This window comes from Pseudopipra pipra, chromosome 15 (assembly GCF_036250125.1).
Source record: "Pseudopipra pipra isolate bDixPip1 chromosome 15, bDixPip1.hap1, whole genome shotgun sequence".
Lineage (NCBI taxonomy): Eukaryota > Metazoa > Chordata > Aves > Passeriformes > Pipridae > Pseudopipra > Pseudopipra pipra.
In genome coordinates, this window is record NC_087563.1 from 4162310 (window position 1) to 4180363 (window position 18054).

General features: G+C 42.6%; 1 protein-coding gene across 1 annotated transcript; it reads right to left on the bottom strand.

Annotated features, from left to right (window-relative positions):
* Nucleotides 1-10629: 10629 nt before the first annotated feature.
* Nucleotides 10630-14271, bottom strand: FOXI1 (forkhead box I1). Its single transcript, XM_064671559.1, has 2 exons — nucleotides 13583-14271; nucleotides 10630-12556 (listed from the first exon to the last, which is right to left on the bottom strand). Exons 1-2 carry the CDS (start codon nucleotides 14154-14156, stop codon nucleotides 12003-12005), a joined length of 1128 nt encoding a protein of 375 aa, XP_064527629.1. The 5' UTR covers nucleotides 14157-14271; the 3' UTR covers nucleotides 10630-12002.
* Nucleotides 14272-18054: the final 3783 nt, after the last annotated feature.

Genomic DNA, 18054 nt, shown 5'->3' on the forward strand with positions numbered 1-18054 from the left:
CTCTTGAACAGATAAGAGAAGCCCGATCTGGGCCTTTTAAAAGACACCCTAGCCTAAGAAAAATCCCTTATTCTCACCTTAACTTACAAACTTCACTCATGCAGACTGTGTCAGCTCCCTGCCTCACCTCAGATACGTCCATTCATTCCAAACCTCAGTTTTCAAATGAACAAAATGCAAACAAAGACTGATGCTTTGCAGGGAAGCCTAATGAAGACAATTTTATAACCCATTTTCCTCCCTTTGGAAGCAAAAAGTACACTGGACACAGAGGAAAATATCAGATGTATTTAATACACATAGAGTTATTCTCTGTCATGTATTAGCATTGTTGAAATGTGAGTGTAAAGCAGACAGAACACCAAGTTTGTAAAGCCAATCCATGTAATTATGTAATTTCTGTGAGAGTTTAGTTGTTCTTACTGCAGTTTTACCAGGCAAATGGAATTTTGTGGATTTCTTTACCTTAACTGAGCTGTACTGCCAAGTTCAGACCTCCTCTTGCTTCAGTCCCCTTCAGTACAAGCCAGGCAGGAACCTCTAGAAAAAGAAATACAATTAATTTTGTGGGATATTAAGGAAAAATTTGTGTATCTGGGCAAAAGGCCGGAATGTCTATGAGAGTTTCATGGTGCCTTCTGCCTGCTCTCTCCTGGGAGGGAAGCACAGACTGACAACAGATTTCAAATGTGAATAGTGGCTTTCTTAGTGTTTCAAAATTAAATAACTGGATAAAAAACTTCTAAAACACCTGAAATGTCTGGCAGAGTTTTCAAGGTCACTCTCTGCAGTATCAGACAAATTACTCCCGTGTCCTAAGTGTGGGCAATTTTGGAAAAAGCAGTCCAAGAACTCTGTGATGAAAAGCGGGTTTTCAGGAGCATTTTTTAGGGAGTAATTTAAAAGAAGGAGAATTTTATTTCTTTTTGACTGTGGAAGTAAACAAAGCATGTTATTGATCAAAGAGGGTGACTTGGATCAGGGGCTGCAGTCACTACAATGGACTCCATCTGGAGACACCTCTGAGGGCCATTTGAATCCTTGCAGCAGGAGCAGACAGGCTCCAGCTAAATTTAGCCTACAACAAACACAATTAGTGGAACATTAAAGATTCCCAGGCTCTAGAGCTCTGCAGAAGCTCCAGCCAACCCGGGTGGGTGTCAGTGTGTTTCTTTGTGTGTGGTACAAACAGACACATTCACTTGACTTCACAAGTTTACCTCTAATTTGTAAATGCAGCTTCAGCTGCACCGGGAGTTAACAACCAGCAGTTGGCAAAAGCAGTAAATTTGGGCCCTTTGCACCAACTCTGATGCAGTTTCATAAGCAACCTTTAAAACTGGGCTGTTCCCATGTTTGCATTTAATTACACGTGCAGTTAATTTTGGTGGTTAATTTGTGCATGGCCCATTTTCTCTGTTCTGTCAATGTAATTATCCCATTCTCGTAAAAATAACTGTCAAGTCCAAAGTGCCTGTGTCTCCTTTTCAGCCCCAGTGTGCATCTGCAGTATTTGGTTAAAGCTCACAAACACCCAGAGGAGAGGGTGAATCTTGAGTTTTAGCTGCTCTGCTCTCAGGTGTGAACCCTGATTCAGTGTAAATTGGACTTTTCTGATCATCAGCTTTGAGAAAAAACAGTGAGCAAGACTTATCACATTGAAAGTTATGTGACAAAGCCCATCTCCCTTCCCCTAACACACACCTCTTTTTAAAACTCTGAGGATTTGAAACAGTTTGGAATTTTCATATATTTTTTTCCTTGGAATGTAAGATGAAATTGTACCATAGAGCAGTTTGCTCAGCTACAGAATTAGTCCGGAATTATGTGAGGCCATGGATGAAACTTTGTGACAGAAGCCTTGGTGGCAATTTTAGTTTAAGTACTTCCTGAGTTATTTTCCAGCCCCTGCTTGTTCACTTTCACCCTTGCTGAATAAAATACTGCTCCTGCCATTAAATCCTCCAGCTTTTTGTAGGAATGTGTGCAGCAGTCAACAGAGACAGGGTAAAATACAGACCACTCTTGTTTTTTGGTTCGGGTTGTTGTTTTTTCCTTGCTGGGAAAACATGGAGTTCAACAAGCACATTTTGGGGGCAATATATTGGGGCTTAAAACTCAATTTTCACAGAACTTCTGGAGTACTTAAAGACTGGCACTTGTTTTACCTGATATGATTCAGATTCGCAGAATTTTTTGCACATAGTACTCAGACCTGTGTGTTTTCTCCACACAACTGCCCACTGAAATCTAATATCGAAATTTTTTATAAGTTTCAGGTGAAAATTTCCTTTACAAATATAATCTGCAAACCCAAACTAGTTGGCAGATGAATAATCAAAATATTGTAAAAATGTAGCAATAAAGCAGACAGCTTTACTGTTAGATCATGGAGATAAGAATAATAACACCCCACCACCCAAAGAACTCTCAAAGTCGTGCAGAAACCACTGTGACACTGAAATTCACAATTTAGAGGAGATACTGTGTCAAAAAACTCTAAACTTGGAAAATTCTGCAGACTTTTTGTTTGCTTTCCACACTGCAGGGTTTAGGCAGCCCTTTCTCTGTGGTGTTTGTTGGTCTTACTCCTCCACTATTTGGCACAACAGGACACCAACCTGTCCCACCTGGCAGCAAGAGCAGTATTAAGGGATTAATCTGACCACAACTGGCTTCTGTTGCCCTCATGTTCCAGAATTTTCATGTTTCTATCACTGCATTTCTAACTTTGCTCTTGTGTAAGTAGACCTGACCTGTGCTGTCCACAGCCTGCTTGACTGCTTCATTTTCATATTATCAGTTATGATCAACACATTTTTTTCCCCAGCTATGACCTTATTTTTCCCCTCTGTGCAGGGCTAGGAATGTTAAATACACTTCCACAGAGGGAGGAAGAAAAAGTCCTGATTGGCAACATTATGGGGACTTTCAGTCTTTCAGAACTACCTTATTGACTTGGCAGGGGATAAAAGACCAGGCCTCTTTGCATATTTATTTGCATAAATGCTATTTTCAAAAATTGCACAAAGTTACAATGTTTGCTTTATGCTAATATCCAAAATTGATTGAATTTACAGTATTTGCTTTAAGTGACACTCTATATGAAAACCAGAAATTGCACGTTGCAAGCAAACCTGCAGGTGACTTATATTGTCTTATCCTTGCCTGAGGGGAGAAGATTGCAAGTTCTTTGGCTGCATCTGTTTTATGCCAAAGTGGTTTAAAGATATTGAAGGTTACACATGGTATACCAGGAAAACAATAACATGCTTAGACCAAACAAGAAGTGAACATCACCTGTTTACTAACAAGGCCATATGTAAGGTGACATAAATATTAAAATAGTCCTGGTAAATAAGAGCTTTTTGAGCTGTAACTCTGTTTGATGTTTATTATGGTGCCAAAGGAGAAAAAATTATCTAAGTTCTGAGAACCTGTGATTTTAGAACACACAAGACTAACCCTGTAACAACCCAGCAAGTTTTCTGTAGGTGACAAGAAAAGTGCCAGATAAATGTTTTTCTAAAGATTTCCTGTTATAGAGAGGGAGAGGGATGACATATTTGATAGAAATTAGTAAGGATCATGTAGCATCCCAAAACCCAGTAGTTTTCAATGCTTGCATTTGCATGCAGGATGTGTGTTTGTTCACCATCTAAGTGGAATTCAGTCCATATGAAGAGCCCTGTATGTCCTTTAACATGCATGTTTGCATTGTCAACCTGAGAGATTGCATAGGAGTGAACCCAATAATGTTAAATGAAAAATAATGCTCATTTTTTCACTTATTAAAGTATGTCTACCCAATTTAACTCAAAGATATATGACAAGGCCAGCTTATTAATATTAATTTTAACCCATCTGGTAGAATTTTGTGTAATATCATACACAAATATTTGTGTTATATCATACAAAACCCCCAGACCAAATCAATCAAACAAAAAAAAACCCCAACCTGAAAACATTTTCAGCCTTGTGAAAATGTTATCTGCTTCACTGCAGAAGGGAAATCATCATGCAAGTTTAAGGGTTAAAGAATCTGAGGATCCCAAAGACATCCTAAGTCTGACCAAGGAACACTTTTCCCAGAATTCCTCAGACCTGAGCTAAATAGGGCTGTTCACAGTTGTGCCAGGCCTCAGGTAGGAAGGATCTTGGAATGCCCTCATTGCTGAAGCCACACTGATCCCCACAAAGCAACAGTGAGACTGAATAAATATCAAACCCCTCATCCTTTCTTCTTCCATACAAAAGTTCTGTTCAACTGGTTTGGTTTTTTTAATAACAGTAAGACCTGTAATTAGAGATCTGCCCACTTGTGATACAGTAAAATACAACTCTGTCTTGTGGGCACGAAGTTTAGGTTGAGTTAGATGGTGGCATTATCAGCATTAAACAATCAGGCTCCCAGTCCACAATGAAAAAAACATATCCCTCTACCTTCTCTGAACTTGTTGCATTCTTAGCATTCTTACCATAAATCATTTAATAGCTGCCCTATTCATAGGAAAATGCATTGCTGAAGTTAAACAGTGGGTTTTTGCCCTCCACTCTCATTGGAGAGAAGCATAATAAATTACACCTGATTTGCATGCAGGTTTGCATACACAAAACTCCTGTCAAGAACCAGCAAACAATAATCTGCTCATGTCAGAACACACTGTACAAACAACAGCATCAAAGAGCTGCTGAGCTGTGAGGAACATGAGAATAACCCTGCTGCTCTGAGTTACTGAGGCTTCACCTCCCAAACTGACATCTCTGAAAGGCAACAAAAAGAAATAAACTCAGCATCTTTGTATCTCTCATTATGCTACAGTCCAACCAACCTCCATCCTGACTCCAGGGAAATTCTGAGTCCCAGATGAACCTGTATGGACAATGTATAAAGTATAAAAAGGTTTCCCCGATGACACAACTCAATTTTCCATGTGCTGCCTGGAACATCCATCAGTTCAGGCCCTGGGCAGTGCAGGATTAGCTACTCTGAAGTTCTCAGCATTACAACACGGACACATTGCTCCTGCACTCGGTGGCTTTGCAGGAATAAAGTGTGCCACTAGTCCAGCTGTCATAGGTCACCTGCACACAGTTTTAAACATGGGAAAAACTCTGCTGATGTGTCTTGTAGTTCCACCAGAGCTCCTGACAGCTCTCCATGCTGAGCCCTGTTTGCTGTCTCCTTACCTGACTCACCTTCTGCAATCTGCCAGAGGAACAGAAGAGAACTCATAACTGGAACTCATCATGGGTACAGAGGAGGCAGCAGGACAGACCTTTGGCTGCAGAGGACAGAAGGAGAGGAGCAGAAACAGTTCAGGGCAGTTCCCTGACCAAAGCATATCTAATGTGAGGAACACTGCTGGCAGGTTTTGCCACAGAGGGAAAGTACCTTTTAATGAATTTAAAAAGGCAAGTACAGAAAGCTTCTGTCATCCCAGGGTTTGGGTGCTGCATTTAGATTGCCTCTGAAACGTTTAGCAGAAGTGAAGGACCACTTCTACATTAAGAAACTGTGCAGCAGCCTCCACTATTTGTTTTGGCAACCATTTCTATTTAAAATGCACTCAGCTTATGCACTGCATGGACTGTCTATTTTCCTGTGAGCAAAAGGTGTGCACAGAGTTCCCTGGCCTGTGGTTCTGGGAGTGTGGGAGCTGAGGGAGCTGATTTTCCAACACCTTCTGTACTTCCCCTCATGATTTTGATTCTTTTTGTGTGAACATGCTGCCCTACTCCCTGCAGGCCTGATTTGTTTCAATTTATTATGACAATCCTACATGCTCACAATAACATTTAAATCATTCACGTTCCCCATTTCATCTGCCACTGAACTACTTGCACCTTGTATGAAATGGATGTTTGAGAAGCTGAGAGCAGTTTTAAGCACATAAAGTTAATAAGCACAGCTCCTAAACTTAAATTTGAGACCCAGCCAGGGAGCTACAACACTGTTAGGGAAATTAAGATATGGCAAGGACAATATAAATAACCCAATTACATGGATCAAAACCTTCTAACTGATATCAAAGTTATTGGGTACTTAGTTATATGGTTTTCTAGCAATTCAGTATTGCGTCACTGTCTGCTCACGCTGATCCTTTTGACCCAGAGAAGGAATGTGTAACTGTAATTCCTCCTTTGCTGTGGTTGTCAGAGATGCAATTCCATGGGGTTAAAAGTGTCCATGGGTATATCTCTCCTGACAGAAGAGTTATAATTGTGCAGAATATAAACCCTGAGAGCCCCAGTACCAGCAACTGCTTTGCTGCTTTGACTTCAGAGGAGCAGGCCAGGAACTCTCCCATACCCTGTGCTAAACCTGAGACTAAAAAACCAACTGTAAGGGAATGAGAACAATTAGAGGGACAGGTGGAGGACAGACACGAATCATTTCAGAAAGAATATAAGGATTGTGGCATGTTTATAATTATTCATAAGCCTAATCTTAAGATTTGATTCAGGTTTATGATATTCAGCTGTTCTCTTGATTTTTCCAGTGATGGTAACAGATGAAAAAAGGGATAAAAGATCAGATCAACCCTGTCTTGACATTTTTTTTTGCTAGAAATTCAAACCCAAGCAGTTAGATGGCCTGCTTGATTCGTGGGCATGCTAAAAATAGAGATACCTGATGTCAACGGGAGACATAAAACTGTAAACTCAAAAATGTGTGGCTGCAAAATTGCTGGAGGAAGAACAGAAAAAGGAAGAGCAAAAGAAGTTGAAAATAAGATCTTTATTGATGTAAAATGGGATTATGAACATGTTCTGCTGCACACACCCACACCCTACAAGTGCTTTAGAGACCTGTAAAGATTCTTCAGCTCCCCATTCATGCTGTTTCTGCTACTACAAATGAAAAAATCAAGTGTGGGATTTCCACATGCCATATTCTACCCTGGATTTTGGTAAGGACTTACCATACAATAGGTTCAGTTTTTGCTCATCTGATGGTCGTTTCTGACAAAAGACAGCAATTTTCTCTCTGAGCAGAGAAAGATTTCAGTGAGTGGGGAAGCACTTTAGAGGGTTGTCCGGTTATATGAAGACCTTTGTAAAAGAAAAATCAGGATAATCAATCCATAATTAATCAATTAGGCCCCAGTCCAGCAAACCAGTGTGTCCTTGCAGAGGCCTTCTGAAGCCAAGGAGCACTGAGAGGGTTCTGGTGCCCCCATGTTGGCACTTTGCAGGGTGAGACACATCAGTCAGTGTTGTTTTACAGGCAAGAAGCTGAGTCTACAGTTTCAGATTAAATAGGGGGGAGCTGGAGTTCTTGAAACTTTGCAAGAGCTCTTAATAAGAGAAGATTTGTTTTCAGGAATCTTTGTCAAAGGAAAAATAAATAGTTTTTTACCAATTACCTTAAATAGAAAATGATTAAAGTGAGAAAGCAGGTGAGAAATTAGGATTAGCTACTTCTAGAATTGGCTTAAATTGCCACCTCCCTTCTAGAATGTTAGCAATAGAGCAATGAATATTATATGCTGCACAAAGCTAAAAACACTTCACTGCAAAGACATTTGCAGAGGAAAGCTTTTAGTATTAAAAAAGAATCAAACCCAAGCTGAGGTAAAGCACAATTTGCATTGCAATTCAGCCAACACAAGGCATGCAAAAATTCATTTTCGGGAGGTATTCTGAAAATTAATTTGCCCAGAATGTCAGCAGGCAGGATATTGGGCAAGTGCACTCAGGAGGGGTTGTTTGGGTAGATCAAAGTCCTTATTGCCTTACAGCTAGAAAATTTAAGTGTCTTTCTGTCCAGGTGGTGACAGCCCTGAGGTTTCCAGGCCGTGCCAAGTATCATCTGAGATGTACTGAAGAGCAATCCCTCCAGGACTGCAGCAGTACAGGCTCTGGCAGCTGTCAGCACTTACAGCAGGGAAATCCAGAGGTTCCAAGAAGTGTCCAGCAGGCTCTGGGCTCACACTTCACAGATCCTGAGGTGTGGGTGCTTGGGCAAAAAAATCCCATAGGTCCAGGGCAGCTCTTTCCAAGCTCCATCAGAAGCAGTTGTAAGGATGGCTGCAAAGTTCCATAAACTGGCAGAGTTAGGAACTGGCAAACCAAGTGGGAAGAAGGTAATTATTTTCCTTCCCTGGGAATGCTTTCACATGAAGCAACAAAGAAACTATTGACACTGCTAAACAGTGAAGAATTTCATAATGTGTCCCATTATGAGAGAAAGGTTAGTGCATTGTAATTCAGAATGAATCTGGCAAAGTCCCCATTGCTATTTATGGGAGAAGTAAATACTGTGAGGGCTGAAATGTGACTTTCCTTCACAGACACCTCTACCACACCTCTTGGTGTCATCTTTGAACAAATTGTAACACTTAAGCTCCCATCAGTTTATCATCTGGAAGGGCAGGCATTTGGAATTTTGCAGTTAAACACAAACCCTTAAGCCTTGTGGCTCAAATCTGTGGAGTTGGAGATGGGGTTTTAACTGGACTGCTGGGGCACAAAGGACCCAGAAATCTCCATGGTCTCAGCTAAAGCAGATCCTACTATTGCAGGACTCCAGGTTTGCAACTAATCCCATGATCAGCTGGAACAACCCCGAGGCTGTGATACAAGGGCTCTCTGTCTGCCCAGGGCTCTGCTGTGAAGCCCCAGATTTCTCCTCTCCCTGGAACTCGAGCCAAGGTTGGAGAGTCCCAGACTCCACAGCTGCAGGCCTAGGACACAGAACCAGGAACCTGTGGAATAGGAACCCAGGGAATGTGTTTCTAATGAGATCAGTGACAGTAAAGCTGCCCCAGGGATTCAGCAGCAATATACCTCAGATGTAATGTAGGAACTCATTACTCATTTATCATTAATCAAGACACACTTGCCTGCAAGTGGAAGCTTCTAATATTTGCAGATTTACTATGATAGAAGGAAAGCAAGTAGTAACCTATTCTGGCCACTTCAGGGCTGGCTGTGTTTGGGGTAAGATGGGAGCAGCCTGTAAGAGTTAACATTTAAACCAGGAACAAATAATTGCAGAGTCATGAAGCACAGTGTCCACAGTGGTGTGTGAAGGCAGCTGCATCTCAACACAGAACACACTCTAAGGGATGAAATAATCAATCCAGGATCTTTACAGACAAAACTATTCAGAGTTCTTGGAGCCCAAATTCTCTTTTCAAGCAGCACCAGTCACTAAATACGTCTGTAAAACAGACTATAGGTCTGTAAATATCAGTGATGTTTTAAATGTATTTTAGTTACTGGTCCTACTTTACTGGCATCTTGAATAGCATACTTAAAACCAAAAATCAACTTAAAACAAACCAACAAACAAAAAGCCATCCTAACCCCAAACCTTGATCATATTGGTAAAATACATAACTAAAAGCATTACCTTTGACAGAGCAGTGCTGCTGCTCAGGTAAGAATAGTTGTTAAGTTTTCCTGTCGTGCAGTAGCTCCAGGAAAGTATTGACACATCTGGTTATCAAAGCCAATTCTCCCTGCAAAACAAAAAATCCAGATGAAGAAGAGTGCTCCTCACTTGTTTCATTACAATGTAATTCTGTTTTGAGGACAAACAGAATTACATCTCATGCCATCATCTTTCTTGAACAGCAGCTGATGTGCCAACCAGGGGAATGGTTGCAGGGGAAGCAACTGACTGGTGCTCAGGGAACCCCCTGGAAAACTTACTTTTGTCTGTGGAGAACTGGTATTTTGGCAGCAATTCCTCATTGTGCATAAGCCAAAAGTGGTATTTGGTTGACAGCATCTGGGAAGCAACGAGACACAAACTCTTGTCCTTTTGCACAGCTGTGTGGAGTCCTGTTATTTTTTGGGACTGGCAACTAGGGGAGCCAAGCAAAATGCTGAGTGACAAAGGGGTTGCTTTTTACTCTGTGCTGATTTAGCAACATCATTCTTCTTACTGTATTTCCCATCTTATTTCTCCCCACACTTTTGCTCTGTAGGTCCATGATAGAGCATTTTCCACTTCAGCACTAAAGAAAACAGTCCCTTTCAGTTTTGTGAAGCATATACTCCACAGGAAATATATTTCTGGGCAATTTGTTGTATGTCTGCTGAATCCAGGGCACAAGCTCAGTGACTGAACACATTTCTCACTGTAACACGAGCAAGTCTCTCTCTAACAAATGCTGCCCCTGCTGAGCTGCAGGACACATTACAGCCCACCTGCCAGGCTGGGGTTCTGCAAAGGGGTTGTAAAATTCCGAGGGCAGGAGCTACAGCTCAGACCTCAGCTCTTCAGAGACACTTAGTGATGGCACAAGGACACCACCAGAAAGTCATTTTCTTTTTTTCTTAAGCAAAAATATCAGCAGTGCAGGTAGGCTTCAACTGCCAAGTGAGAACTTATTATAGTGGGTCCAAAACTATGAATAGTCAGAGCAAACACGATAGTGAAAAACTTTAAGCATAAAAAAAAAAAATCAAATAATGAATAAGAACACAGAAAAGATTGCAGTCATATTGGCTAATTCACATGCAAAAATTTGGTCTGGTTTCTGAAATTTTAAGTGATTCTGTGACCTTCTGTGGCTGTTAAAGTGCTCTTCCTCACACAAATTGCTCAATCAAACTATTAAGGAGACTTTTAAAGATGTAAGTAGTACAGTACACACACACAAGTACACACTCTTCTATACAAATGCTTTATTAAAAATGTTTCTGGGGTGGCCTGTAACAAAACTATACCCTTGTAGCGTTAAAAAAAATCAAGGTAAAATGGTATCTATTACAATGTATTAATGTTTTCTATCACTCCAAAAGTCTGGTCAGTGCCCAGATGTGAACAGTTAAACTCAATGTCCATGTATGCTGCAGGTTATCCAGTTACAGATATTACTCTACACAAATGTGGAATTTCAGTCAAGTCTTGGTTTAGAAAAACTTCATATATATTTTAAAAATTTTTTATGGCTACAGTAGAGTGTAGGAAAAATAAGCATTATTTCTAATATTTACATGAGCACAAATAGTACAGACTTTTACAAAATGACAAAAAAATACAGTACAGAGACTTTTTACAACATCTGCAATTGATACTTGGAAAGATCCAGCCTTTGGAATTGAAACCCAGAGGCAGTTAAACTTCTTACCTCCTTTTTCTTCTGCCCTCCCCCCCATCCCAGTATTCCATTTCTTTACTCAGCAGAAATGATTAATGTGAAATATTGAGATAGAGTAAATGTGGTTTCCTCTTAGAAAACACATGTATTAAATATATATATATGTAGAGAGAGAGAGATACTCAGGACGAATCCTGTTTCCCTTATGTGAATAGATTTGCATGTGTAAGGAAAAAAAATTGACCCTGTAATTAGAATTGAAAGCACTAAGATCTGCACCAGCAGAAGACAATTCCACTGTATTTTGTTATGTTTCCCTTCAGCTTCAGTATTCCTGTTGTGTCCATGCTGATGTTGCTTTCCTTCACAGCCACATCCCCCCTGGGGCTGGAAGGGGGTCAGACTTTTGGCAGTGCCTGCACTAGTGTGAGAGACAACCAAAGACAGCCCTCACCATTCAAGTGTTGGTTGTTACTCACTAGACAGCAGTTTTTACTCTGGATCCTTCACAGCTTTGACCAAGTAAGAGCTTGCTAAGCATGTCTAGTGCAGGCAGCCTGTACCTGCAACAGAGGATATTCAAAGACACAACCACATCTCTGTGAGCACTTTAAAAAGCAGAGCAGTGTCAGTGCCGTGCCAGAAAGAGCTTCCTGCCTAAGGCAAACTGGAACTTCTCAAGGACATCTGTAGAGGACCCTGGTTGGCAGCAGCACAGTGTCTGAGGAGAACTTTTCACTGTTCTCGCTGTTATGATCCCTGATTTTTCACGTGGAGCTGCCAAATGTGGAGTGTTTGTGATTTCAGTGAGTGCAACAAGCTTGTGGCTGTCAGAAGGAAGGGTGCAGAGGGTCCTAGAGACAACAGGCTAATGCTAATCACCTGCCCACGGGTCACCTCCTCTCATAAATAACTATACTTTAGCATCTTAGAATCCTTCATTTAAACCTCTGTCCCTTCCCTGGAATACAGTGTGTTGTTGGTGCTGATACTGCTGTAAAAGTGGGTGTTAAACTGGTTGAGCACAGAGTTGCTGTGGCCAAGGTGAGGGGAAGGCATGGAATTGGACCACTCTCCCACCCCGTGGCTGGGGATACCGGAGAGGGGGGAGTAGGAATTAAAGCCTGCCATGTTCTGTCCCATTTTGTCAATGGGTTCAGAGGTGAGTCCCAGGGGCCCCGAGCGGCCCCCCGAGCTGGAGCTGCTCACGTAGGCCGTCATGCTGGAGAGGAAGTTACCCAGGCACGGGCTGCTGGACGAGGGAGGGGGAGACTCCTTCTCGGGGGAGTTGTCAGTCCCAGGGGGTGAGTTTTCCAAGATATCCTGGTGCTCTGCAGCTTTGGGGCTGCCAGTCAGGGTGCTCTCCTCTGATTTCTCAGCTCCAAGCGCGGCAGCGGTCGCCTCGATGTCAGACTTCCTCTTCCTCTTCCTGCGAAAGTTCCCGTTGTCAAACATCTTTTCACAGTTTGGGTCCAGAGTCCAGTAGTTCCCTTTTCCTGTCAAAGAGAATGAAAGTGCATTTTTAGTATAAAAATATGCACACAAACAGAAAACAGCAATCATCTAGGGCTTTACAGTGTTTCTCCCCTTTCACAGAAACTGAACAATTGTATGAGCAAAACATATATATTTTTTAGTCATTGAAAACCAGAAGCCTGTCGAATTCTGAAAAAAAAAATAAAATAAAGTCTTGGGCTGTATTCTTTAGCCCACATGTAAGACTACAAGTGGAGCCACTAGGAGGGCTTTAATGTTTTGTTTTCTTGGTGAGGGAAGGATGTTTTCAGTATACAGTTGGTCTTCTGAATTTATGGCAGAGAGTAATCAAATCCCATACTGGGCTGTTCCTCCAGATTCAGTGGGGGAGGATAGCTTTCTAAAAAACATAAAACCAGATTTTTGGCCCTCTGTTGCAGCATAATTGAACGTGTTTTAAATGCTCCCAATGGTTCTTAGCAGCTACTGACAGAAAACAATAAATAATGGAGTATCTGACGGCATATCAGCCAAGGGGTTGGACATGGCAGAGGTGTGATTCCAAGGAAAGCACTATTTGCAACAAACAAAATGAAAGTAGCCTGTTCTCCTCTGGAAAATCAATATTGACTCCCTAAAGCTATTGGATTTCTTTGACAAATCTGAATTTGCCTTATCCCCTTTCCATCAAATCCCGGTTAAGTTTGACTGAAGTCATGCATTACACCAAACAGGTCCTGAATGTGCCTTGCCCACTTGGAATGCTCCATTGATCTGGCTCAGGAAGACCCAGAGCAGGACAGAATTCCCTTCCCCTCAGAGATGTCACAGCAACACTAATTCACACCTGAATTACACACAGCTGCCTTCTAGCTCAGACCTCTGCAAACTGAAGTGCTACTCTGTGTTTGTCCTCAATCCAGGCTGTTATTAAGTGCTTCCTTACACTCTTAAGGGTGGGTCATCACAGTCTCTTTTACAATTGGGCATTTTTAAATCGATCAAGTTTAATTAGAGGGGAGAGAGAAGAGGGGAGAGAGCTGTACCTGGATCATCTTCATCTCGAGGCACCTTCTTGAAGCAGTCGTTGAGGGACAGGTTGTGCCGGATGGAGTTCTGCCAGCCAGCCTTGCTCTTGTTGTAGAAGGGGAAGTTGTCAGCCACGTACTGGTAGATCTGGCTCAGAGTCAGCCTCTTGTCAGGAGCCCCGTGGATCGCCATGGCGATGAGGGCAGAGTAGGAGTAGGGTGGTCTGACCAACTTCATGAGCTCCTCTTGGGACGGCAGAGGCAGCCAGCCGAGGTCCGTGCCCCCCAGGCCGTGCATGTTGGGCAGGAGCTGCCTCTGCACGCCGTAGGACTGCGGGATGAAGGGGCTGGCGTTGGATCCCGGCAGGTACGGCGGGGGGGTCATGGAGGGGCCGTTCAGCCACAGGTAGGGGTTGGGAGTGGCGCCGTAATCCGTCGTCTCGAAGGTGCTCGGCCTCTGGGGACTGGGGACGTTCTGCGGGTGGAAGAAGTTCTCGTAGTAGATGTTCATCTCTGGAGGCTCCTGGCCAATATTTGGGAACTGTGGGCTGCAGCGTGGTGGGGAGTGGGGCTGTGGGTCGAAGAAGCTCATGCTCCAGCCCGGCAGGAGGTTGTGACACACCTGTGCTAGTGCTCTTTCCCGGACAGGTGCATCACCTGCGCCCTGCCCTAGCTACTTATGCACCTGTAAATGTTTCAGCCAGCGCTGCAGGCTCCACCCCACAGCCCTGAGTGGCTGCAGATGAGGACGATATCCTTTTTGGAATGCTGGCAGTCCCGGGCAGTCACTGATGTCACATCAACCAAATGGGAAAGTTACAACTGGTTATCTTCTCACCTGAATGAAGGAATTTTCCACTAATGTCATACACATAAAGAAAGCCAAAGGTGCCCTGAAGTTAAAACTCATCAGAGATCCTCCTCTTCCTACCTCTCACAGCAAAGCTTTAACATTTAGTATTTTTTTTTTAATTAAAAAAAGCCATTTTGTGCTGCTGTTACTAACAGCTCAGAATGCAAAAGCCATTGTCACTAGTCAATGAAACAGTAGGGATATATATGCTTTAAAAAAAAAAGAGAAAAGAAAAGAGAAAAGAAAAGAGAAAAGAAAAAAGAAAAGGTCAGACCTTTTCCTTTTGTAACTTTAATTGCAGAGTTGCTTGTACTTCCCCCTAGGCAATCACAGTACTACAGGCAAACTCTGTAGCTGGTTACTCACGTGAGTAATCTTACTGATAGAAAGGGAATTAACTCCCTAAAGTAAGGATTAATCTTCTGAGAAAAAAAAAATTCGGCTTAATCATCAAACCTTTCTGTAAAGCTTAAATTGGTGAACTGAGATGGGAAATCATTCTGTGCTGCTTCCTCTCTGCTGCAGGATTGGTGCAGAGAGCTCATAAAACCTCTTAGCACAATTTCCAAACAGGAAAGGGGTGGCAGTGTTTGGCTCCTCTCAGCTAAGTTCCAGTAACTTCATTTGTAGCTGTACAGGCAAAAGTTGATTCCTTAAATTAGGTGAGCAGGAAAAAAATTCTGTCCCCTTTTCTGACTTGGAAAAGCACTTAGTGCCTCGTGTGGCACCTTGAATGTTGGAAGGAGGAAAAGGCAGAGCTGCAGTGTCACCACCCCCTGTCTCAGGGGACAGCTCTTCACTGCACGGAGTTAAACCTATTTGCAGTTATATTTGCACATTTTTTCTGTGATTAAGGCACATCCATGCATTTGGAACTTGACTCACCCTTAACACCGTACCATTACAGGAGGTCCTGGTGTGACAGGGCCTTTCAGGTGGCTCTTGTCCTGTAATTTCTGCAGAAACACAAGTTTTGACCCCTGGGTTTGAATTCCTGGCTGCACCAAAGATGTTCTTCCTTTGTTCACACACTCATCTTACTCTTTTGTGCTGCAGCAGCAGCACCAAGTTCCCCCTTCCCTAAACAGTAATGATTCAGCAGTCAGGTCCATAGTGTTGTTGCTTCAAAAGGTATGAAAAAAAATTCCACTGGAAATACTACTGAAATATTGAGTACAGTGACAAAACTGGCCAATTTGCCAGCTCTCAAATGCAGCTCTACAGCTGTTGTTTTAAAAATACATGCCTTCCCTGCACAGAAAATCATTTGTGCTACAACAAACAAGTTGCTACTTTAATTTGAATGACTGAGAGCTCAGAGTTGGTGCAGAGACACACATTAAGCAGACAACAGTTAAGTGGAACACACTGGGACTGGCTTATTTTCTAAGTGACAACTGCTGTGCTAAAGGTGACTTAAAAAAAACCAAAAAAAAAGAAAAAAATATTCATTTTTCAGGAGCTAATAATTTGAGTACCTTCTTCCTCAAGGAACCTCTCTGAAATAATTTTTTTCTCCGTGGGAATCTGAGTTACAATCATGCAAAAAGCTGTTAGAACAACATTGCCTACAGCTTCCTAATTAACTTCCTAACATATGGCTATATTTTAGAATTATATGTGTAGTCCTGCAAATTTTGTTGCAAATATTATTACAATTATTGCTAATAATCCCCCCCATTTACAGAAGAGTCCACAGAAAAAAGGTTTAAGAAATGTTCACATGAGTATAAACACTTTTACAATGAACTAAGACCCAGAATATAGTGAGAAAAGTAAACATAATGAATTTTTCACTGCTCAGCAAATTACATTTTTGCCAAAGAAACCCTTGAAAACAAGAAAAACTTGTAAATTTATTCCAAGAAGTAAAAATTCAGCTGACTGCATCATGGACTCGGATGAGTGACATCTAAATACTTATTCCCTGAGGTGCTCTGCGTGCACAGTCACAGGTAAAATGCACTGAAGTGGGTGCTGAGGGAACACAGGCTTTGAAAATATCCCAGGCTGCCCCTTATAAATGGGAAAAGCATTACTTCTGCAGCCAGAGGCTGATGAAGGTTGTAAAATATCCCCTGCAAATGAATCTTTAGGAAGTTTTGGTGCAGTGCACCTGAGCAGGGTCAGCTGAGCACGCCGAGGATGCACAGCCCTGCCAGCCCTCCCTGGGTGACCCCTGAGCAGTGTCACACACAGCTAAGCAAAGCAAGGGCTGAGGGGAAGAATGGCAAGTGCTGCTTTCACAGCAAGGAAGTGCAAAGACACCTGTGGGCTTCTGCCTCCGAGCTGGGAAAGGGAGTGCAAAGGTCTGATCCCTCCCTGGCACAGCTTCCAGCAGAGACACGATCCAGCAACACTTGCCTTCCAACTGGCTGGGCCTGATTTCCTCAGAGCAGAGCATAAACAGTGCCAGGAAAAAAGCACTTTGTGAGTGCTCTGGGCACACCTTGGTGCTGCAGGGTGGCTGCAGAACACGCTCCTGGGCAGCACTTGGGGGGCAGATGCTCCTCTGGAGGCTGGAAGGCAGCAAGGAGGGAATAAACCCTGCTCAAGCTGTGATGGGCTGGTCAGAACTGGAGTTAACTGAACACTGCTATGGGGTCCTCACCACAGAGACTCCTCTCCTTGGCAGGGCTGGAAGAAGGCAGCAATCCCAGAAGTGGAGAAAGGAAAAATGGTGAGGCTTCCATAGGAAGAGGCTGGGAAAAGGCAACGTGCTGACCAAGCTGAGCTAACAGATCACTTTTAGGGCTGAAAAATTCTGCAAATAAAATTATGCTGGAGACATACTTTAATTATGGTTACTTCCAAATGCACTGGGTCCAGTGGGGTCTGGCCTGACTGTGCAGGATGCCATCATGTTTTTAGCATTTCTCCTTGCTCCAGCTCACTCCTGCACAGCCCTGGGTTCATGTCTGCCCCAGCTGCAAGTCTGATCAGCCAGAGACTGTTGGTAAACCAAAGACTGTCGACAACTCTTGAGTTATTCAAATATTTGCTCCTCTCAGTTTCTTAAGTGAAGCTCCAAAACCTGCAAGGTTGAGGATGAGCCCCTGCAGAACCAGTGCTTTCATAGGTTTTTAAGGTCAGCTCCTATATACCCCTCTACTACAGCCAAAAGTAATATTTCTTCACAGTGAGTGCCTTTTTAGAAGGGAAAAGGTAATTATCTGAAATTTTGGGTTATGAAAGGTTCACATTTATTTAATTTCAACTAGGATTCCTCAGCATTTTCACTTATACACCAAAAAACCTTTACATGCAGTGTTTCTGAAATGCAGTGAGAGGTGTGTACCCCCCAGCACAGTGGGAAGCAACACCACACATGGTCAGAAAACAGAGAATAATACAGGGAACATCCTGCAGTGTTTTGGCTGAGATACACCAAACTACTTTCTTAATTGGATTTCCCAAAATGAAAAAGCAAAATAAAGCATGATCCCTGCTAGTCCTACAAGGACCTTCAGGCCATCATGCTGTTTCACAGTATTTTAGAGAACTCAGACCAATAAAGCAGCATTTCCTGCAGGATGCAAAGTACAGCAGAGCACAAACCCACTCTGGTGGCTTAAGCAAGTTCAAGATTTTTTTGGTTGAAGATTTATCCTGGCAAATCTTATAACTCACCCCACAT